Source organism: Aptenodytes forsteri, unplaced genomic scaffold (genome assembly GCF_000699145.1).
Source record: "Aptenodytes forsteri isolate BGI_AS27 unplaced genomic scaffold, ASM69914v1 Scaffold53, whole genome shotgun sequence".
In the NCBI taxonomy this organism is placed as follows: Eukaryota; Metazoa; Chordata; class Aves; order Sphenisciformes; family Spheniscidae; genus Aptenodytes; species Aptenodytes forsteri.
In genome coordinates, this window is record NW_008795909.1 from 13,608,254 (window position 1) to 13,631,707 (window position 23,454).

The window sequence follows — 23,454 nt, forward strand, 5'->3', positions numbered from 1 at the left end:
AAAAAAAAGCGGGGGGGGGGAAGGAAAAAGGTGAGGAAGAGGCAACAAAGGGCACAACAACATTTAAAGAAACTCTTTCCAACAAGTCACATAGATGCTTTGGGGATTTTCATGCACACATAAGGCTGTAAACTGATATGGAGTTCTGCCAGAAAGCAAAGTATTTCGTATTTCCATTAGTTCACTCTGCTATGGGAGTAGAGCAAGCCAATCTATGCAAAATCTGATTTATACTTTCTAACTTGCTCTTTGCTAAAGAAAAAAAAAAACAACAAAAAACAAAAATTCCAACAAAAAATCCCAGAGAAATTTTTCATTTAAGGTTTAAAGGACTATATATAATATTTACAAATGTGTTTGCAATTAACAAATTCCAGTTATTTATGATTATAAGCTAATAGCAGACATTCAACAGAGAAAAGTATTGATTCAATTGCTTAAATTAATAAATGCAAAATTATTTATTTTTCAGTAGAGGAAACAGAATTTTCCACTGCTGAAAAATAGAGATAAAAGGCACAATTTATTGTCCATAACAATTATTGACTACAAGTGGAAGACTGGATCTAGGGATTCCCCACAGAACTGCCCTTAATTTGTAAAGCTTAGCAATGGACATCTGCTGCTGAAATAAGTTGTCTGCACAGATTTATTTTTCAGATAAAGGTTCCTGAGAAAGCTTTGTTGTTTTTCCAGCAATCTCGTGAGAGGTATTATAGTGAGCACGGTATTTTTTTCTAATCTCCACGAAAAACACCCTTCCCCCAAAGTCAACAAAATATCAGGACATGCTACTCTGCAAGGTATATGCAAAGACAGAGAAAGTACACATATTGTCATATTCCTATCTTTCATATAGAGGCTCACCATATTACTCTGTTTTCAGAAAAAGAGGCTTTCTAAAATTTCAATTTAGAACAGAGATTAAAAACTACAACACGCCAATGTTCTTTACAGAAAATGTCCTTAGTATCTATATTGAAAGAAACAAAGCTTAAGCTGAAACATACTTGCTTGCCGTATGTGTCTTTCCATCCAGAGCTTGCAAAAAGTCAATCAAAATTCAGCTTCATTATTCCCTAGTAATACAATGTCCAAACAAAATCAGGATCCCTCTTCTTGAATATCAAAGTAGAACATTTAGTGACATTATACATAGCTTATCTATCATTAACAACACTAACAAAAAAATACCAACTGTTGCCTACTAATAACCATCTATCTTTGCTGGCCAGAAGACAGACACACAGGCTTTAGTTAAGCATCCAGAAAGTATGCCTACTTTTACACCTTTGATCTTTGAACTTGGCTGAAAGTGGCACGGTAATAATAATCATAAGAGAGTCTTGGTACTTCCTGGGTTTATATTACCTGAAATGTGACTGTATGCTCCCCAGATGAGACAGGCAGCAACATCAATCATCTGGATGTGGCAGCAAGCCACAATAGGGGAGAAGGAGTAGGAATTAGAAACCCATAATAAACAAACCAATGACTACATACTTCATAACTATCTCCAGTGAAATCTGCGGTTGCTCTCTCTTACTGACTACAGCAGGATCCCCCAATGTTTTAGGGCTATGTACACTATATGTTGAACTTTTTGCATAAGGCTGCCATCCTCATTTCAATACACAACAAACACACGAGAAAACACTGTTAATATTTGGAAATATAGTCTACTGGGGGGAAATAAACTAGTTAATCCACAGTACTTAAACTGGTATTAATGTATTCATATACTACGTAATTGCAGCTTCGTACTTGCACAGCATTATTCGAAGTTTTCAAAAGGACCTGACAGCTTATCTGCTGCCTTGTTCTGCAATCAGGGATTTATTTTGCTAGCAGCAGAATTATTTAGCAAAATGCCCCTAGAATCTGATTGCTATTAGATCACAAGGATTTTCCTCCTACCCAAATTACATAGTACTAAAACCCAACCAACCAAACAAAAAATCCCAACAGCAAAACAGAAGTGCAGGAGGAAAGAGCAAAATGCTCTAGGCAATTTATTATAAATGTTAATACTATATATGTTGGGATACTGTTCTAATTCATCCGTCAGGCCGCCAGATTCTCTGAGAACAAGTGGTGAGGAAAGCCCAAGAATTAGATAATAGGGGTTAAATTCTTGAGCCAACACTAGCAGAGAACTGTCTTTAAAAGCCCTATTATTTAATCATTCCACACGCTAATTCTGTATGGTAAAACAAATTGAGAACAAATACAAGTGAATACAAATGTGTGAATTGTTGTGACTCCGCCATCTAACTTCAGATTCCCTGTTCAGTCAGGGGAGAGAGGCAGGATTTTACCACATGCTCTGAAGCATTCTGTGGAGGAGCTTACCTCTTTCCCCGCATTACCTACAAACCATGTTTCCCAAGTCATAGCTCCTAACCTAAGTCTGTGAGTTGTTTAATGTTAGACTGTACAAATACACATTTCAATTTGCCTGAAACTGAAAAATTTAGTCTATATACTAATATTAGATTTATGAATACAAAGATAATATTCAAAATGAACAAGAAACTCTGGAAAAACATAAGCTAGTGGTTTTCCACCAAAGTATGAAAAGCATTTTGAGGGATTTACTAAACGCTACTGCTGAATATAATCTTCTGTGGCTTATAATGTGGAGTAAAGATTAAGTAAATCACTGTCTTGCCTGACAAGGAAAACATCTATTTTAGAACGCTTCAAAAATTTGGTCGGTGTGTCATTATGATGACATATTCATTTTCCCTTAGACCTTCATACTGAAATGCAATTTTATAGATGATATCATAAATTTTAAGGACTGCGTATGACAGTGACATTTGCTTGAATGTTTTTAATAATACAGTAATACCAAAGCAATACATGTGAGAAAAAAGGGGAAAAAAAGGTATAAGCAGTACAAAGCAGATGTATTTACTCTATGTGTTATTGTAACAATAGCAGATTTAACTATTTGTGAAATATTTACAATATCTGCCACTCCTAGAAATATCAGTAGTTCAAACTCCTTTTGATTAAATTATTGGGAGTCACTTTTTCAAAGCATGTTCTGGGATCTCGTTCAAAGAAAGATGTGCATGCAAACTCCATTTGAATTCACTCAAAAAAACCCCTGAATGGAGTGCTGAGGTCACGTATATACAATCATTAACACATCAAAAAAAATAAGGAAAAAAGGGGATGAAGAACAAAATTTGTGCTGTAAAGGCATTTATTTTCAGATACAATGTGCACATTTTCCTCTATGAAATTATAAAAGAATCATCCTTAGACCCTAGATCACCAGAAGCCTCAGTTACTGGAAAACTGGTATATTCACAAATTTTCCTTTCAAATTGCTGTTCTGTAGAGGCTGATTCAAACGGGAAGATTAAAAAACTGAAGCGTGACCAGCCTCAATGAGACAGATTTGTATTTTAAAAGTAATATGAGATTTTGGATCTTTCCTGTTTTCAAGGCACAGTTTGAAATACCTTAAACAGCAGGATCATCAGGGTCACTTTGCTCTGGCCAGAATAGAGGCATTCAAGATTGCGCGCCGTTTTTAACAAATTAGTGATGAAATGAAATCTTTACCATATCTTCTTTAGCTTATGGATGGGAAACAAAAAGGAGAACCTAAATCTTCAAATTGTGTCATTCAAAATACCTGAGGGCTTTTAGCATCTTGACTAGGAATATTTAACATGGAAGGACCTTATTTATTGTTATACTAATGTTTGTTCTTAAAATGATATAAAAAGAACAGTGAAGGTGATGGAAGAGGACACTGGGAAAAAAATCTCTCTCTAACCAGGGTTTGGAGAAAAAAAACTTGAACTTATATATAAGCTGGTTATAAAAATAAAGGATCAGCTTTGAAAAGTTAAATACCGGAAAGGGAAAAGATCCTGGCTTTACTTGGGACAATTTGTTTGCCGGTATAAAACATAATATTCCTTGTTTGCATAATAAAGATTTTTGGTAAAAAAAAAAAAAAAATCAAAAAAAAAATTTTTGGGTTCTTTGTATTAACCAGTTTTAGCAGAAATCAATAGTACTATTTTAAAAGGTGTTTCTTTTATTCTGCTAAGCCATATGGACATGTTTCTTTCCAAAAAATCTCTTACATTATAAATTATTTCTATTAGCCTCACAGCATTACTGTGTGGCAGAGAACAGGACGTAACCTAACACTTATCGTGCCCTTGTGTTATCGCACCATCTACTACGGAATGAAATGCACCTGCCATGCATTCAAGGACAGATTCCCTGGAACCTTCTGTGTCACATACCTATATAAAGACAAGACACTATATAAAGATATGAATCATGGGTAGTAGAAAGTATCTCCCATTTCTTTTCAGCTTTTACTGCTTGGCAGCAGAAAATAATGGCTGTGAGAAAAATTTGGCCATCCTTAACCATTCTGAAATTAAAAGTAAATCTATTTTCTTGAAATGACTACATACAAAGTATAACTATTATTCAACATGTTCATGAACGGCAGAATCTGGCCCTTATGGGTCTAGTATTCTCACAAGAGCTATAGACTTTTTGGTAACCTTCGCTACAGAAGATTCTGAGAGTGGCTGATCTTCAGGCCATCTGTATGAGGAATGCTTAATACACAGAAGAAAAACAAAAACACTAATCAAGAAGCTTGCAATTGTGAAGAAAAACGGGGTTCCTTCTGTACTGGTTCTTCTCTTCTGTCCAAACAGGAATTACTGCAATTGTTCTTTTTATGTAGCTTCAGCAGAAAAGAATGAGTCAGGGTAGATTCACAGAGCTATGGCAACGCTTGAATGCACATCCCAGGCAATCACTCTTCTTTGATAGAAAATGACTGTAAAGATGCCTGTACATAAGGACAACATGGATTTCTTTTCTTTCCAGTATTACGCTGAATAAGAGAAATCTTCAGTTTACTGGAGTACTTTCATTTCTCTCTAATTTAGCTACACTGAGCTTCCGTTAATGTACTATTCCAGTTAAGTTGACATAGAGCAATGAGGGCTTGCTTCTTTTCAGAAACTACAGGTCTGACTGTATTGGTAAAGCTTTTTATGTTTTTAAAATGAACAAATTAAAATATTACTTGATTTTGATTGAGAGACCACAGAAAAGCATGTGTGCAGGGAGGACTCATTTAGCGTTTTCTATGTCCTAATTTCAACTTTGATAAATAGGAAGTCCAAAACAAAAATGATCATATATAAAATATTTTGGCAGAAAATAAATATAAAATCGCTTTAGATATTCCTTCCTTGTACTTTGGTACCATAGAAACAAAACTTCTTTGCAATTCTACATTTTTATCGATAGGTGGCAATAGTAATAAAAAAACCACCTGTTTTTCCTATCTAGTTATGTCTAATAATTTTAAACCATTTTATACTGCAACCTTTCCATCATGGGAAGAACATGCTGATGACATTCAAGCTAGGTTTCAGAGTAGTATCGTCTTTTTATACGCTTATTTTTCAAATCTATGTACTTAGGTCCTTTGCAACCGACAGCACAGCCATTTGCTAAAATGAAAAGACTGTGATACACACACACTCAGTAGTCTTGTTAATCTTTAAGATGACTCATGTTCACATGGTATCATACTGCTGTTCTATGTCCTACAATACTAGAAATGCAGGCACATTTCATGGTCTTTCTGCAACAAATTTGCATACCTCTTTGCAACATGGACCTGGTTTCAGAAGAGAAAACACTTTTTTTTTTTTTTTTTTTTTACTGTGAAGGTGGTCAAACCCTGGAAGAGGTTTCCCAGAGAGGGTGTGGCCTCTCCATCTGTGGAGACATTCAAGACCTGACTGGACACAGTTCTGGGTAACCTGCTCTAGCTCAAGATTCTGCTCAAGATCTAGTCCGCTGGGATCGGACTAGATGATCTCAAGAGGTCAATTCCAACCTCAACTATCCATGTATATAGCTAGTCTGCACAAAAATAGGCACAAAAGAATTCAGGAAAATTTGTACTTAATGTCAGAATTTTTAAGCAGCCTTGTATTAAACAAAAATGGACTATTTTTACTCATCTCCTTCAAACTCCAAATTTCAAATGACTATGAGACTAAAGACTGTGCCTGTGTATGATTTAATCCTTCGTTCTTCCAACTAGATGTCCAGAGCTTTTTACTAAGCACTGCTATGGACTTTTTCAATGAGGCTTGAAATTCCAGGTTCTGCTTGTTCTATGAAGAAAAGTTAAGAGATCTTGACAATTTTCATCAGACATTTTCTTAAGTGTTCTTTAATAAATTTTTGCCCTAAGAAGACTATGTCAGTTCTGTTATCTTTAATTAAACATCTCAAGGGGCTAATTTTCACGTTTCCTGTGAACAGCGATGGCCTCTTTCAACACAAAGGGCTTTTAAGGTCCTATATTGTACTGTAGCTTTTGAGCTAAAATGCATCTATAGGGAAGCACATATATGAAGGTTCATGTACTCTCTCAACTGTCTCAAAATCTCAAGAGAGAAACATTTTTCATTTTTTAGAGCCTGTTTTACTCCATGATGACTTTCATTTGCTTGCGTCTGTCCCCATCTCTTGCCCAGAACTATCACGGTGAGCAGTATCTTTAAAAATTTATTTTAAACAAAAGCATAATGATGAAACCATCACCTTTCCCAAAAAAATTGGAAATAAAAAGAAACATGTACCTAACATATACAAATCCTATGCTGCACTTACCCAGATGCCCATATATTCACTACCTGGAAGTAGAAATTAAAATAAAGGACCTGAAATGAGTTCACTCATCATGCAATATCAAAAAAATGCAAGACTGTAATGCTGAATTCTATCAACAGTTAGCATGAAATGTACTGCCTTTCACATGAGCATCAGAAGAGATAATTCAGTCTTAATTTGCCTTATTTTTAATAACTAGATTACTACCTAAATTCAGATATCCTATATTGACTGGCTTCATCTTGGTCACTGAAAGGAATACTGACCTTACATGAATCTCATGGAATTTAAAGACTAGGGTGATTCTACAATTTTTAGATCATGTTGAGAAGAATAAAAAAGAAAATTCCACCATCTTTTATTCTCCTTCACATTGTAATATGGACAGTTTGAAGAAACTTAATATTTCAGTGTAAACTTGATATAGGAGACATGGTCACAGAGAACACTAAGACAAAGCAATTTTGAGCATAAATGTGTTTAAATTTAAAAACCCCTGCATTCAGTACTATTGTCCCTTTCTCTCCTGCAACTAAACTTTGTATAAACAGTAATAAATATGATGCTACTACACTTATATATTAAAGACTTATCTCCTTCTTCCACACTTTCTATAGAAATTTGCTTTCATTTAAGTAAAAAAAAAAAAAAATCACAATCTCAATTGAAAGAGGCAGGAGGGATTTTAGAAACAAATTACATGGGTTTTTGCCAATAAGCAAACACATTCTGACAATGCACTGGTATTAGTAGGTACAGATGGTGAAACCGCAGCAGTGACACTTAAGTTCTCTGTAGTAACAGTCAGGAGACTCATTGATTTTAGGATTTTCTGCCTATATTAAAGAGTTGAGTCTTCCCTACTTGCAATCAGCCTTACTGTAGATTTGCATACAAAGTCTGTTTTTCTACAAAAACAGAAAGAAAATAAAGTTTACAAAGAAAATAGAAGAGACTGCAGATTTTGTAGTAAGAGTCGGGTTTGTTCTTTTTTTCCCCCTTGTGGGCAGGTCTAACTCAGTTTTCCATTTTATAATAATGTTCTAGTTTCTGCCAGTTTTAAACTCTTGTAGTGATCTGTAATAAACAACATTCTGGCATAGCTTTATTTTCAGTCAAATCCCTCTAGGGAACAGAGTGATTTTACATGAAACGTGTATCCCATCCTGCTGCTTTCTGTAATCCACTCAGACTGGGGATGAGGAATATTTATTTCACACAAATTAAAATGAGACGTTTTGGCCAAATTTGAACTTCGATGTAGGTATTTGAAAATGTTACCCATAATCCTACTTTAGTCTCCTAAGTCTGGCTAATAAAACCTTCAAACTTCTCCGATTTACCACTGCTCCAGTTTCCACCTTCAAATCCATTTTGCTTAAAACAGAATATTGTCAACCTTATAATAAAACCTAAAAATTGAAGTAGATGCTGGGTACTTTGTTGAAAGTTTTCTAACGGAAAAAGTAGGACTGACAAGTCGCATTTATGGTCTCCAACTTAAAGAGGACAAGAATAATGCATATACTTGTTTGTCTCTGAATGGCTGTAGCTGGCTGAGTGATACTTTCATGGAAAATGCTTTGTACAGATCCAAAGAGGCCTCCCCCCCAAAAAAAAAACCTGAAAGCATGCAACCATAGAAGAGGGAAGGGGAAAATTATTCAAAGCAAATTCTTAAAAATGCTTCACACTGAAAAAAAATCCCTCATGCACAGTTTCTAAAGTTTACAGAAATAGAAGTAAAAAACCACTGATGTGCTTCAGAATGTAAATACACTGCTCATATTTTTCATGGCATTATGCATCTACAGATATCATGGAAATCTTTTACATGCTTTGGTATTAAAAGCTTTGAAGACCCTGTCTTTATTTTAGATAGAAAGTATGGGACCCAAGTAATTTTGAATGTTCAATGTTAAACTAATTATTGGGGAAATGGGAGCAACATCTGCCTCTCTTTTACAATTACTACCAAAAAAACCCCAAAGCTTGTTGACACAGTATTAGAGTTGGTTATGTGTGATACCTCCTCGAAGTCAACGCTAAATTGCAAACACCAGTGAGGAAAGAATAAATTTTAGGATGCCTATTAACCCTACACATTTTACAGACGATGGTAAACTGCATGATGAGCCTTTTGCTAACTCCAAATGATGAAGCATTCTAGAAATAACATGTCAACCTTCTTCATTGTACAGTGAAAACTAATTATATCTTCAGCAATTTGCAGATATCTGCATTGACATTAGTTTATAAATGCTGTTTTATGCTTTGACAGGAGTATGAAGTCATAATTAGGATTTCCTGTTATATTATGGAAGAATTCAATAAGTTGTGGAGAGTGTATTCACGCAAACTGGAGTCAGAAGGGTGCTTTCCTATTGACCCTATAAAAACTATTATTATCAGTGGAGGTATTCTGTGTTTGAGGAAACAGATTAGAGATTTCCCAATTATCTGGCACATTCTTGCTCTTTCAGGATTGTATTCACTGTTTCTTACTGCATTTTAAATCATATTTTAAATATGAGAAAAACAGGATGCTTCTTGCTTTGTGTGGTAGGTACCTAATTTTCCCTGAGATAAGAGAGTTTGGTTTTTGGCATAATAAACCATAAGACTTCTCTAAATTAATTCCTTCTTCAAAGTCAGTAATCATTGGGAACTATAGAGAACTGTTCAGAAAAGGATCTGAATTTGAGTGAGGAACATCCAGCAATTTAAAAATCAGTTACTCTCATTTTTAAATCTGTATGTTTTATCTCTAATCTGCAGTTGTCAAACTTCACCTTTTAGTCTTTAGGCACAGTTATACTCTTGGCTGATAGACTGCAGAGCTTTGTTATTCAATTTATATGCTCTGATCAAATCACATCTCTCATAATCTAGACAAAATGACCACTTTGTATCATTTGTTATAGGACAGGATTTTCAAACCTGAAGACTGGGTGGAACCTTTATACATCAGATAGTCCTTTCTTATATTTCTTTTTTCTTAACATAATATATACTGATTTATGATGATATAGAATTGTGTCTACTAAAAATGCTTCACTGATAATGGTTATTTCCATGAAGTCTAACTCCATAGCTCGCAGGGAGCTTGGATAGCCAATTAATAAAGGATCAAGTTCTTAGGGAGAGGAGGCATTAAGTGTTCTCTACACTAAGTCATTCAATTGTATCTTGTAGGTGCAACTGCATCTTTCTCTCCTCCTCTTTTCTTAAAAAATGATATCCCTACGTTAAATTCCTGCTAACCCAAAAGAGAAAGTGAGGAACTCATAAACGGCTTTAAAAAAAATGAATGAAACAAATAAACTACAATTTTACCTGCAACAACTGGAGATTTTCTGTCATCCAGAAGTTGAATAGCAGTACTGGCTGTCACCACATTGCTTTTGTTTGCGGTTTCTGCAGAGTGTATTAAGGAAAAAAAAAAATTAAATAGAAATAACATATTGCAGAATGAGGAAATTGAGCTTTTTCCCCCCTGGTTTGAAATAACAGTCCATGTGGATTTAGTGCTCAGAAAATAAGACAGCCAACATCATGTCCTATGTATGCACAGAACATACAGGCACTGCCATTTCAAAATTCCCCAGCATCCCAACAAGAAGCTTAAAACACTGAAATGAGTAATCAATTTTTGCTTTCTCTGCTAAAAGTGGCAACAAATGTGACAACCGGTAGGGCTTCTCATTAATGTGGACACTTGCTCTGTTGGGCTTGTCTTGCTTAAAATACTAGGTTGTAAGTTCAACCTGTGCAAATATTAAATGAAAACTGTCACACCACATCTTGGGGTTTCACCTGGAGCCCTGTAAAAGATGCACCTGGTCAAAGGACCAGTAAATTAGCCGCAAATTTCAATGCATATTTAAGATTAACATTTGAGATTAGCTACAGACCCCACTTGGTACTGACATACTTAGAATCCTTTCAGCATCATACATAGCTCAGCATTTAGAGAATGACAAAATTATAGACCTGTACTAAATGGGATTGAATAGACAAAGCTCCCAGGTATTTGCTCAGCAGCTCTTCTGTACCAGAGTGGAAAATGGTCAGCATTAAAAATGTTCTCCTTATCTTCAGCTGTCAGGAAATCTCTTGAGAAAGAAGAGAGAAAGAAAATACTTGTTGTTTGTTGTATGGCACACAATAGTTTCTAGCTTTGAAAGACAAAAAAACCCAAAATGCAATCTTCTGGGAAAGAAAATGGTTTTGGACAATTTTTCTAATACCATTTGTTCAACAAAAGGTTCAAAAATTGTTCAACAATTTAGCCCCTAATAAATATTTGTGACACACTTGCAGTTGCTTTTGTTGTAAAGGATGGAAAAAGTACTAAAAAAAATAGTGCCCCTAAGTACCACTAAAAACATTTGTACTGATGTGTACAAATAAAAATGCTTATTCTAAAAAGTCTTTTTTCTCTCAGCAAAATGCAAGAACTGTGAACTGTACAAAGTGGAAAAGGCACTGCAGATTTTGTAGTTTGTTGCCACTGGCATTCACTCTTAAGTAATGAAAAAAAAGTAATTTAACAGCCTACTTTCCAAATAATATGTTAGGGTTGGTAGTGGACAACTACATACTTTATTCTTCAATAATCTCAAGGAATGTTGACAGAGGAAAGTCTGTGTCAGTGAAAAGAGCAAGTATGGTCTCCACGCTATTGTTCTGGTTTGCTGTCTGACAGTAATAAATTGCAGTGTTATTGATCTCACCTGTCAGGCTACTCACACTACAATAATATTTTGTGGTCAGATAAGCACCATATAATTTTATATTCAATAAACGTAGTTTATCATAAACATCAAGTGCAGATTTTCTTTTACATGCATAATGCATATAGATTTGCCTGACACTATCAAACTGCTGCCTGAAAAGTCATTAATTATGGGACCTTATTTTATAGCTCTCCATTTTAAGAAACCTGTACCTCCACTAGATTACATCTTCTCCAAGCAAAATAGAAAACTCTTGAATGACGAGATCTCCTGCTTACTCTTTCATCCAGTCCACTTCTGTCACGGCTTTATTTCAACACCAAAAAATTTTCCACAACAATGATGCAAAATTCCTGAAAAAGCCTACAGATATTTGTTTTTAGATGGGATAGTAAAAAAATAAATCATCATCTGCAGATGTAGCATATTCGTAATTCTGCTCTGAAGAATAAAGATGTGAGGCTAACTCCAAGGGAGTGGGGGGAAAGAAAACGTACGGGCTACAGGTGTAAAATAGCTTATTGTTCCAAATGCTCCAGCTGAAGAAAGAATCGAAGGGATCCTATAAAATCTTTCTAACTCGTTCTATGTATTTCAGTGCGCCAGCGTAAAACCCTGGAAGAAACAGTAGATGGGCTTCCTAAAAATAAACATTTTTTTTCTTCTTTTCTCATATGGCTGCCAAGCATAGCTTTGTTACTTACTGATTAGTAAGCTGTTCCGGACCCACAAACAGGTTGATACGAGATAGTCCAGTCCGTGTTCCAAGGAAGGCAACTTCCACTCCCTTGTCAGAGTTTCTGAAATAGAGCAGAACACAAGCAAAGATAATGTTTCCAGACAGTAAACAGATAAAGCTATATTACTGGTCACGGAAAGTACAAGTGTACACATTTTTGAGAAAGATTATTTTAAGTATAGTTCCCTTATTTATTTTTTTAAATGCTGTTTTTTAAGTTAAAGTCATGTGGGTTTTGGAAAACATACAAGGTAGAAATGCTATTTAGACCAAGAGTCACTAAAAAGTCAGAGACAGTAAATTTGGTAGGAATTGTGGGGAGGGATGATATGGAAGCCATAGAATAAAAAGGTGTGGCATAGCCATATACCAACTATTTAATAATCACTGGCACCCAGTGATTCAAGATGGGCAGGAATTCCAGATCTTGCTCCCAGACCATCCAACACTTCTGTGGTACATCTATGCTTCAAGTCATAGATGTGACTGTTGCTCAAGCAAGCAAAAATTAAGCTAGATTTAAAACAGCTGGCTCAGAGTCAAATGTAGCTGCCATCAGGATAGGCTTTAGCCTCTAGACCTCAGGAAAAAATGGCAGGTAGCTCAGGCTGAACTCTGTTGCTGCATTGCTATCAGTACCAAGCTAGCTACTTTAAAACTAGTTCTCATATGGCTACAAGAACTTCAGTCGTATCACCACAAAACCAGGGACCACAGTCTTAGCCATCTTGCTGTCTCATACTTTATTCTTCAATAAATGGCCTGTCTCATTAGTGTAAGTCAGAATATGAAAGAGGATCAAAAGTCTCCCGCTAGCATCCCTCTGCAGCTGTCTTCCTTGTGTTTACTGGATCTGTTATTTCATTGTGTAGGAGGATTCCAAGAAACCTTATGCCCCTATATAAATTCATCAATGTCTACAGTATATTAGCATGCAACAGTTTCTTATCTTTATCTTCTAACAGGAGAATGGAAAATCCTTAGTTTGATGAATCAGATCTTATCACATTGATTTTATTCATTCAGTATGAGTGTGTTCTTTACAGCAATATATTTTTTCATTCGACTTTTAAAAATGGTTCCAATTTAGCAAAATCTAATCAGGATAATCTCCAGAATTGCCTTTCAAACACAGTATTTCATGCAAACTGCTAATCTTAACACCTGTTTTCTCTAATATATATGACAACTTGTTACTTAACACCTTAGTACATCGTAACATAAATGAATTAAGTAAACATAAACTCTAAAAAGGACCAGCTAATCTCCTGATTATCTATAACAGGAACCTAGATCCCAGTTAGTTCTGGAAAACAAACAAAACAAAACCAAAAAAACCCAAAGGATTAAAGAAATTATTTCACCAGTGCAAGTTTTTCTAGATTTAATTTGTTCTGAGACAAATTACCAATTCCATCAACAATTTTGGTAAATTTTGCATTCAATTTCTCAAGTACTCTAAACCATTTGTTAGAAATACTCAGAACCGTAAGTTGTAGTTAGTATACAATTTCATCAGTTATATTGTGAAAATTGGGTAACCTTACAACTAATCATCATGATGTACACTGCAACATAAACGCTTAACACTGAAGTCAAAATTGGTGGTATTTAGGTTCTAATGGTTAATATAATATTTTCGTGTATATCAGGATTCGTTAGGTATTCCACCAGTTCACCAACATAACTATTAAAAATTCACCCATGACTGCATAACGACTGACACAAAGCTTGCTTACTCTGACTTGTTTAATGCTAGACTGGTCCAATAAGCTTCAATTGGTGCACTCACGACTGCATCAAACAGAACTTCCTGGATCAATTCTTTATCACCTAGTACAATATATTAAAATCAGTAAACATATGTGCATACAGAGAGAATTTTTTTTAAATGACTAAACAATAATTTTTTTACATTGTACTATATTTTATCTATGATATGCCTTCAAACTTCTTGCACTATTAAGCATTTACTATGTAATATTATATGGTATTTTACCATAATGCAGTTTTTCATGTATCATTTCATTGCACTAACAACAATTTTAGATTAAAAACCAAAAAATGGTTCTCCACGTAACACATTCATGTACACATTATCTAATGCTCACATTTGTACATGACGTAAGGTTAAAACGATTAGGTCTACTAACAGTCACAAAAGCTCTACATTTCTGCAAATAGACAAAATATGCACTTAACCATCTGACTTTTTTTTTATTCTGCTTTGCAGTTCAGAAATGCTAATTGCATACACATTCTCCCTAAAATACTCATGAAATATCTGGCATATTCTTTAGAGGCGTGATCCAAGGATTGAATCAGACCAATCCTGTTTAACTTATAAAACCAGATGGAGCAATAACATTGCATAGTATAGCTAGCTACACCATCTGAACAGAAACTTGAATGTTTGGTTCAGACATATTGTTTACTGTGGAAGTCAGAAATTTGTATCGTCAATACCTTTATTGATACCCTGGAAAAAGCTCAAAACCAAATGAAACTCCAAAGTGACATCAGCCAAGCAATCCAATCTCAGTTTATCGCTGGTTAAACTAAGTAGCTTTGCATTTTGTAGAAGGATCAGTACAACAGTTTTTAGCTGGGGTAAAGCCTACTACATGCATATTTAACAAAATACTTGCATTGGAGCAATGGCTCTTTTCCTGTGAGGTAGCGTTTGATTGCTTCTAACTGAGTCATTTGACGGTGTTCAGGATGTAAGTCAGTGTTGCAATAGGACCTGTGAACACATCAAAACATTAAAATGTTAATATGTATAAGCATGATCTCTCTTTGTCTTTGAACATAAAGAATTGGGCTCAGCAAGCACAAACAATATGAAACCAAGAAGGGTAACAGACACCAATTTCATGCTTTGTTTAAGACTTACCATTCATCTGCTAAAGATACATCGGGGTGTTCTAAATCATGTAAACCTGTAACAGGAATAATAATGGGTTATTTAGGGAGCAGTCCGGGTAGCAGATGGTTATTTACATGCCCTCCATAACATAAACCCTTCCTTCTTAGAAAGTGCATTATTACCACAATGTAATAAATCGCAGTAAACTATATTCAAATACACTTTAGGGTCTAACAAACTGGCAAAAGCCAACTAAATCAGATCTAAAACTGAAAAGGTAGGAAAAACTTTTTTTGTGCCGATATGTTCAATTCATACAAATTACTCACATGATATATTTGAAGTTTAGAAGAAAACTTGAGCAAGGAGAAATACACAATGGTAAAAGACTCCTGTTTGTACTCCCTTATTCTATTTGGCTAGTAAAGTTCTTTATGTTAAAATACATACTTCGCATTTCATGAGAGTTGTTCTCTTTCTCTTTGGAAAAAAAAAAATTCTTTAAAAAGAACAATTGCCTCAAAACCTAAGCACACAGCCCATGAACACAAACAGCAATTTACGGGGTCGTTCAGAATAGGTTTATTGTACTAACAGATCACGCAAATGCTTGTAAATAAGAACTATATCATTAGTTATACAGAACAACAAAAATGTACTTTGGCAATTTTAAAACCTCTTAAAACACTTATCAATAGACAATAAGCAAACAGGGTTCAGAAGGCAGGGTCTGGGTTTAAACCCCCCGAGTACATAATAAACAGTGACAGAGCTACAGTGGTTAAGGAAAGCAGAGAAGTCAAAACTAGAACTATAATTACAGTCCTTGGGGAGGACAGTGAGGTGTCAGTGACAGAGAATCAGTGACGGTAAGAGTGGGAGAAAAGGAACAGTTAGTTATGGCTATGTTAACATTTCTGGCGATGCATCTGGGAGGAAATATCAGATAGGCTGGCTGAGGTGTACGGCTGAATTGAAGAAGATAGGTGAGAGGTATGTTGGGAACAGTTTGGAGAGCAAGCAGCTCCAAGTCTCCTGCTGTCCTCTCTTTCTATCTAGACATGTATTTGCTGTGCAAGCGACTCAAACTTTAAAGCATTTCTTTTTACATCTCTCCTGGGTACAGGAACATATTCATGTCCCAAAATACAGCTGAGGAACAAAGACCTGAAGAAATTAACTTTCTTGTTTAACATCACTGACAAAACAAGAAGCAGAATTGGAAATTGAGACTTAAGCATAAAATCAGAAAGCATTCCTCTATTGAAACATTTTTTGCTCAGCAACTGCTAAAACTTCTCAACCCTCCCTTCACTCTTCTAAAATGCCTCTGCTCTTTCTTTATCTTCGGGAACCTTTGTTTTTGATCTTGTTGCCAAACAACTTTATCACCACTCACAGTTGACTCCTCCACTCATTTTAATTGTGGATTTATAAAAATGTAAAACCATGAAGAAAGAACAGTTCTTCCCCTGGTTAATTCTACTGTTACTATAAAAATGCAAAATGTAAGTCCCTGTAGACAAGGCCCAAAGTAGTTATAGCTCTGAAAGATTTCATAACGTATAGTCTGTGAACAAAAAAGCCATAGCCATTACAGTGCTCTCAGTGGTTACTTCAGTCAGAAAACACCACAAATAACTAACATTGGACCCTGAGTGATTCGCTGGAACATTGAGAGAGGAGGAAGGAACATGATCCCCACCTAAAGAAGATTCACAAACAGTCTGACTATGCTTAATATAAATGAGGGAAAAAATCCCATGAAGTAAAAGATCTTTAAGGAAAAAAAAAATAGAAAAAATCTAAATCTGTTATGGAATCTGCAGACAACGTTATGGAATCTGCAGACAAACATACAAGCTTTAGGTCTACCAAATCAACAATAAAACTACTGTGTAAGCAACATGAGAAGGTAGGTATCTTACCTTCTTCTACAGTTACGTTCCCTCTGAAGAAATATTTTCCGTGTCCTCTAGAGAGCGCCACACCTAAACTGTGCAGAGAAATAAAGCAGACCTTGAAATCTGTGAGACAAACAATAACAGACATTCAGAGCTATTTTCATTTCTAACATTTCCAGCTAGTGTACTATGATTAACTTTAAAACTGTTTGTTTCCAAACCCTCACTGATCATATTTATTGTTCAACTAGCTGCTTCAATGCCGTTTCAGTTCTGATGTGCCTGCAACAATCAGCTGTATTTATGTGTGCTTAGAGGTGCAGTAAACCATTATTCTCTGGCAAACTAATAAATGAGCCCCTCTAAGCTCACTGCTGTTCACCCAGCATGAGATTTCTTCAGCTGAGCCTTGAACATGCCCGTGGCCTTACAATGAAGGAGACAATTTTTTGTAAATCAGACTAAGCTGTTGAGAAACTACATAAGCGTGGGAATCAATGGAGCTACCGAGAGGAAATAATTTCATATGTGACAACAGCATCATGACTCCTCTTGGACTAATTTTTCTGTGATTCATTTTTTTTTAGGTAGTTTAACTTTTTTGCATTGACTTCAGCTTCATAAACTCTCAACAGTTACGTACCCAGTTTTGGTTTGGTTTTTAGTCTACCATTTAAACTATTCAGGTTTAATGAACTGGCTGGGGGATCCCATGCCTCTTCCTATTGAACGCATACACAGAATACCTTCTGGCATTCATTCATTCAAGGGGATTATATCAGGCTAGGAACCTGCCAGTAATCAGTAAGACTGAAAATGCATGGGCTGATACTTTAAGTACACATAGAGGCACCAACTCCAAGAGCACACATGCTGCAATCAACAGCTCAATCTGGAAATGGGCTGAACAGTAAACATCTTTGACACTACAGTGTATATTTTAATACACTGCCATCTTCCTGAGTCTATACTCCTACCCATCAAAACTAGATACAGACCACGCTGAAAAAGGCAGGACAGTTTTCCTACCATATTTCTGTCCTAAGAATCAGAACTCGCACTACATATGTAGCCCCGTATCTGTTTACTAAATAGGGTAAGAATGACAGTGCCATGGGGGGGGGCAGGGGAGAAAGCCCAAACCAAAAAACAAAAACCAAACAACAACAACAACAAACCCACACAAAATAAAAAAACAAAACAAACCAAAAAACCCACTGAGTTTTACCACCCATGTGTGAATTTTAACAAGAACAAACACATGCATTAGACATCAGAGAAATGTGCCTATATTTTCTCTATGTGGAAATGTAGCTCAAGTTCTGTGAAATGGTTCCATTGAAGAAAATTTCAGTTGAGTATTGCAACTACCAGTACCTTATGCTTTAAGGTACTGATACTTTAAGCATACAGTTAGTATTCTTTTATTAATGGATTATTTCTAATTCAAATATGAGCATTTTTAAAGTGACTTCCTGTCCGTCTTTTTTTTTTCCTCCTAAGATGCATGCCAAAATAACATGGCTGACTGACTCAGTTTTAGTTATACAAATACACCGAAGGTAGTTCGGAGAAACAAAACATCCAAAACCTCAAATTGGAAGTGAAATACTATCTCATTTTACATTACATTTTTGTTGTGGAAAAAAATCAAAATGGGGCTCAATATGTAGTTACTTAAATGGATTATAGTATTTATAGCTCTCCAAGTACTTGCGAAAGCCTTTCGTTCAATGTAAACCTCAACTGAATATTTTTTTAGTGAAACGTAAGCCATGACAAACACTGTGAGTTTGCCTGTGTGAGCTTGCACAAACTTTCCGTCCCTGGAAAAGCTGAAAGGAATGCTGGTAGGCTCCTTTTCCTTGCTATTTTCAGCATTGTCCAGGGATATTTCATTGTCAACTTTTGCTGATGAGTTTTTAATGAGTTCACAAGCTCTGTACAAATGCAAATCCAATGAGTCTGATGAAATGTCCATTTATTATGGTCGGCTCTACCTGAATGGAGTACCCTTGATGTCTGTATAATAGTAGTCATTTGTCATCACCAATACCCGCTTCTAGATTCAGAACAAGAAAGTCAGAAGGGGAGGGAGGAAGAAGTTAGCTTGCTATAAGAAATGTATAAAAGATCAAGTGGTTAGTCACTGATAAAATTACAAGCAATGTTTACATTCAGTGAGTGCAAAAAATATACTGCAGTGAATCATATTTATGGCAATCTTAAAAAATGTTTAAAAATGAACTGCTTGCTTTATACTTAGTTGGAATAACATTTTATAGGTTGTACCCCTTTGTCCACTGTCTTCTTGACTTCCATGGAGAATTTCCCTGTTTTCCGATTCACCATTGCATTTCGGAGCTGAAATGAAGGAAATGTGTGTCAACTCTTTTATTTGCACTTTCTTCAATTCTTTCAACTCTGAGCTCTCTGGTACACTCATTTGGCCTAAGCAGTACTTAATTTTCTTCATTTCTTCATTTTCAGTAGTTCTACTACACACTGAACAACCCCCTTACAGATTTTATTATTGACTGTGTAGGCCAAGACTCCTGCTGCACAACTTTAGGCAAGTTGCCGAGGTACGTAAGATAGGAGCTCTCAGCATCCGTCATAGTAAAATAGCTCTTTGTGTAGTAATCTGGATCTTATGTGGGATAAAAAGTGTAAATGACTACTATTCTGCAATTACTGCAGAGGAACATAAGGACTAGGTTCCCAGCTGGATTTAGCTGAAGTTAGACCAGGGCTCACTGTTTAAATACATCAAAAATTATACATGTAATAACGAAGCAAAAAAGAGAAAACCCCACTTACCCTAAACTATTCATTCTGCTTCTGCTTGATACTCTACATTGAGCTGCATCCTAAACTAGCACCAGAAACTGCATCCTAACCGCTTCAGAAATTAGAACTAGCAAAAGAATGACAGCCCATTTGATCAGTAACCTGTTTCAATGGGAACACGCAGCCGCAGAGCTCTGTGATTCCCTCTGGCTGTCCATTGGTGTCCAGGAGCCCCTTGCAAGGTAATAAATTTTATCTCTGTAATGGAAGCCCTAGGTCAGTCACAGCTTTAAGAAGTGGCCGGGACCTCTCCCTCTCAAAGTCATCCAAAAGACTTTTTAAATCCCCTTCAAAAACAGGTTTCATTACTATATGAACCAAAAACTTAAAGCAGGTAGGGAAAACAGAAAATAAATGAAAAAGGGTTTATACACAATGATTTATCTGCTGCTCTGCAAGTTATATCTATTACTTTTTAGATTACCACAAACACTGTGTTTCAGTAACTTTATTCTAGCCTCTACATGAGCTGCAGGCTCCCAAATCTGCGCTGCAAAGTCCCTTACCCATCACCTCTAAAAAATCTTCCCTTCGCACACCTATTTGCGCCCTAGGAAAGAAGAGCCTTCCTCCCAGAGGACACCAGCTGACACAGCCTCTCTCTTAGGTGAACATGCCATGATGACAGAAAGAAGAGTAAAAAAACCCAACAACTGTCCCCCAGCTCTAGAAGCCAAAATGACCCGCAGCGTCCCTAACGATGAGGACACGCTACCCTGACACAGCTGGTCTGAGAGCAGGGTCTCTGGGCTGAAACTGAAGAATCACAAGACATGCTTTTTGAGAAATCCTCAGCCTTAGTGTTCTGAATTTGCCTATTTATCGGTTCAGGACTTTAGGGAAGAAATAAGAAGGTTACTGGTTAGCAGTTATACCATCCATATATGGAAGTATTTTATTTGAATGCTCTTAGATTTACAAATGGAAGAAGTTACTTTTTTTGCTTCTATTTTTAATTAATGGCACAGATGCAGAAAGTTTAAGGTGGTTGTTTCAGGATATCTTCAATTTCAAAGTGAAATTGCTATACTTGTGGGATTTTCTTGTGGTAAGAAGCACCTATAAATCTTTCGCAGCTGTAATCTTCATTACAATAGGAAAATTCCACTATCACTAATCAATTCACACTCCCTCTTCAGGGATATTCAAAATGCAGAATAATATTGACAAAATCAGCATTTTTATGTCTCTTCTGTTGCTTATCTACCTGAACACAATTTTGGACATCGTGTTCTTGCTGAATAAATATCTCCTCTTCTCCAGTACCTCATGCCAGGTTGAGCAATTCAGTCAGATTTTAATGAAAAATTGTGAAGATAGTCATGTCAATGCACTCTGCAGGCTTTTTGAGTTAGTATGGAGTGAAAAGAGAATGACCAAACTTGCCAGTGAAATATCTGGTTTTATTCTCATGAATAAGTTGAGCATGGCTGACCTATCAAAAACTGCAAACTTTGCAGCTCTCTAAATTTAATTCTGGGGCATCTAGATTTGAATTAACAGTCTTACTCTTCTGTCAGTGAGTGTAAAAGAATAATTTTTAGCTGGAGGCATGTATAAAATAAAGCATATATTTTACTGTAGATTTTTTTAACAATACATAATAGGCAATTCTGGAAATATTTTCCCATTTTAAGTTTTGTGGTTTTGTACTTGGAGAGCTGGTCTTAATTAACCATCTACTTTCTAACATTTACAGAACAGTTCCATTTATCTTTAACATGGTTTTCATTTTTCTCCTATTGGTGCCTGCAGTTGTCTAAGACCCATTCCTCCCACAAGCCTCAGGCAACTCATAGATTTACTAAAAGGGCCTCCAAACTCTCAGTAGTGTTTAAGATCAAGTCTGCATGTGGGATTTAGAGTTTTATTTTTCTTCTTTTTTTTTTTTTGCTTGCTGTGATTACATTTCTTGGCTTTGTAATCTGGTTTCTCAGCTCTTCTGCAGTTCCATCTCCCTCCTCAAATGCATAAAATAAGTACTGCCTCAGCTGGCTTCAAGCCCCAAAACATTCATTCATGGTCTTTCTCATTTGGAAAAAAATATTTCATTCAGCTAGAAATTATAATAAAAGAATTTAAAGAAGTGAGTTAATGAGAAAAAGGTTTCTGTCCAAATTGAAACTTCTTGTCTTCGGTACTGCGTATTCCCAAACTTTGCTGGAAGACACTGTTAGTTTAATAAGCTGATGCTAAGATTTCTATTTCTAATAAAATGCAGTAACAGCAAGATAGCAGGAACTGTTAACCTGGAAAATTAACTGATGAATATATGTTTACATCAACTCTATTTCATGGTGAAAAAAATTCTAACCTTAGTTCTGCCACCTTTTCCTTATTGGATGACTAGAGAAAAAACTATTTCTTCACCTCTTCAGAGCGATACGAATTATTACTCCTTCAACTAAATATCTTCCAGTCACTTGCTAACAACCCAGTTTCACTGCTATAGTATGAGATCATTCTATATTCTTGGAAAACTATGTAACCATTATATTAATGTGGTAAAAAGTAAGAAAATGTCTTAATCAGCTTCCACATAAGTGTTTCATGGGAGAAAAATATACCAGTAGTAGTCTATGTTATTAAAAGCAGCTATATGAATACATTAATTCTTTCCCTCTACAGTTGAATAAACAATGCTTTACTACCCAAGCTTGGAAAAAATCAAGAACATCAAATCCAAGGCCTTGGGTGAAGCAGAGCCATATGTAGCTCTCAAGTCATAAGTTACTTCACAAAGTTTTAAGTCTCCTACACAATATTTACCATTTTCACTCAAAATTAACAATATTAAGGAATTGCCTATTACAAAAGATCAACAAAAATAACACACACTTTTTGGACACTCATTTGGATCCTCACGTCAGAAAAGTTGCATAATAAGATGGAATTCATTACAATAATCTACAGAACTTCCTTCAAATTCTATTCTCATTCTAGCTCTAATGCTAATAATGACTCTGCCTGTAGCTCCAATATTGCTTTATTTCATATCTTTTTCTCTTTTATTCTTCTATTAGTCTTTCCGACCATCAGCCCCTCTGAAGGGCTTAGTAACATGGTATAAATGACTTACATATTATTTCACACAAACACAAAAAACTTGTAGTGATATACCAGACTTACTTTTTAAAATAGCTGTAAAAATATTATTTGTTTGACATTGTATTTTTTCATATCTAGATATTTGCATGAAGGTCTCCACTTGCGTGTGGCATTGCTGAAGTATTAGGACAACATTTGGAATGTTACTACATTTTTCTACAATATTTAACCTGCTGTTTTTTCAGATAACACTTGGTCACTAATCATCAAACAGTAGATGTGTAGGCTGTTTTATAAAACCTATTTTACAATCTATTGGGGGATTATTTATCAAAAAAATGCCTGCTTATTCACACATGCACTAGTGAATTATTAGCATTGATAGATGGGGATCATTCACGGAAGTCACTACAACAGACCTGTATTATACATGAGTACTGAAAATTGTGCTTACTGCTTCTCCAAAGCTACAGCAGAATATCTAGTTTTTTCCTATTATGTATTAAATATTTATCAAAATTAATTTCACTTATGATTTATCTATTTTTTTACTCTTACATATTGGGCAATGGACCTGGATCTTTTCTACAAATGTAATGCTCAATTTAGTCT

The 23,454-nt window shown here is 35.6% G+C and overlaps 1 protein-coding gene across 1 annotated transcript in view; it reads right to left on the reverse strand.

Moving 5' to 3' along the window:
- CACNA2D3 (calcium voltage-gated channel auxiliary subunit alpha2delta 3) overlaps positions 1-23,454 on the reverse strand; it is a 487,274-nt gene that overhangs the window by 83,131 nt on the left and 380,689 nt on the right. The window contains exons 19-27 of the mRNA XM_009284485.2: positions 19,237-19,308; positions 18,945-19,006; positions 16,969-17,036; positions 15,068-15,113; positions 14,820-14,917; positions 13,911-14,004; positions 12,137-12,232; positions 10,687-10,808; positions 10,030-10,110 (exon numbers count right to left, since the gene is read on the reverse strand). Of these exons, the coding sequence (XP_009282760.1) occupies positions 10,030-10,110; positions 10,687-10,808; positions 12,137-12,232; positions 13,911-14,004; positions 14,820-14,917; positions 15,068-15,113; positions 16,969-17,036; positions 18,945-19,006; positions 19,237-19,308 (739 nt within the window). The remainder of the gene's footprint in view (positions 1-10,029; positions 10,111-10,686; positions 10,809-12,136; positions 12,233-13,910; positions 14,005-14,819; positions 14,918-15,067; positions 15,114-16,968; positions 17,037-18,944; positions 19,007-19,236; positions 19,309-23,454) is intronic.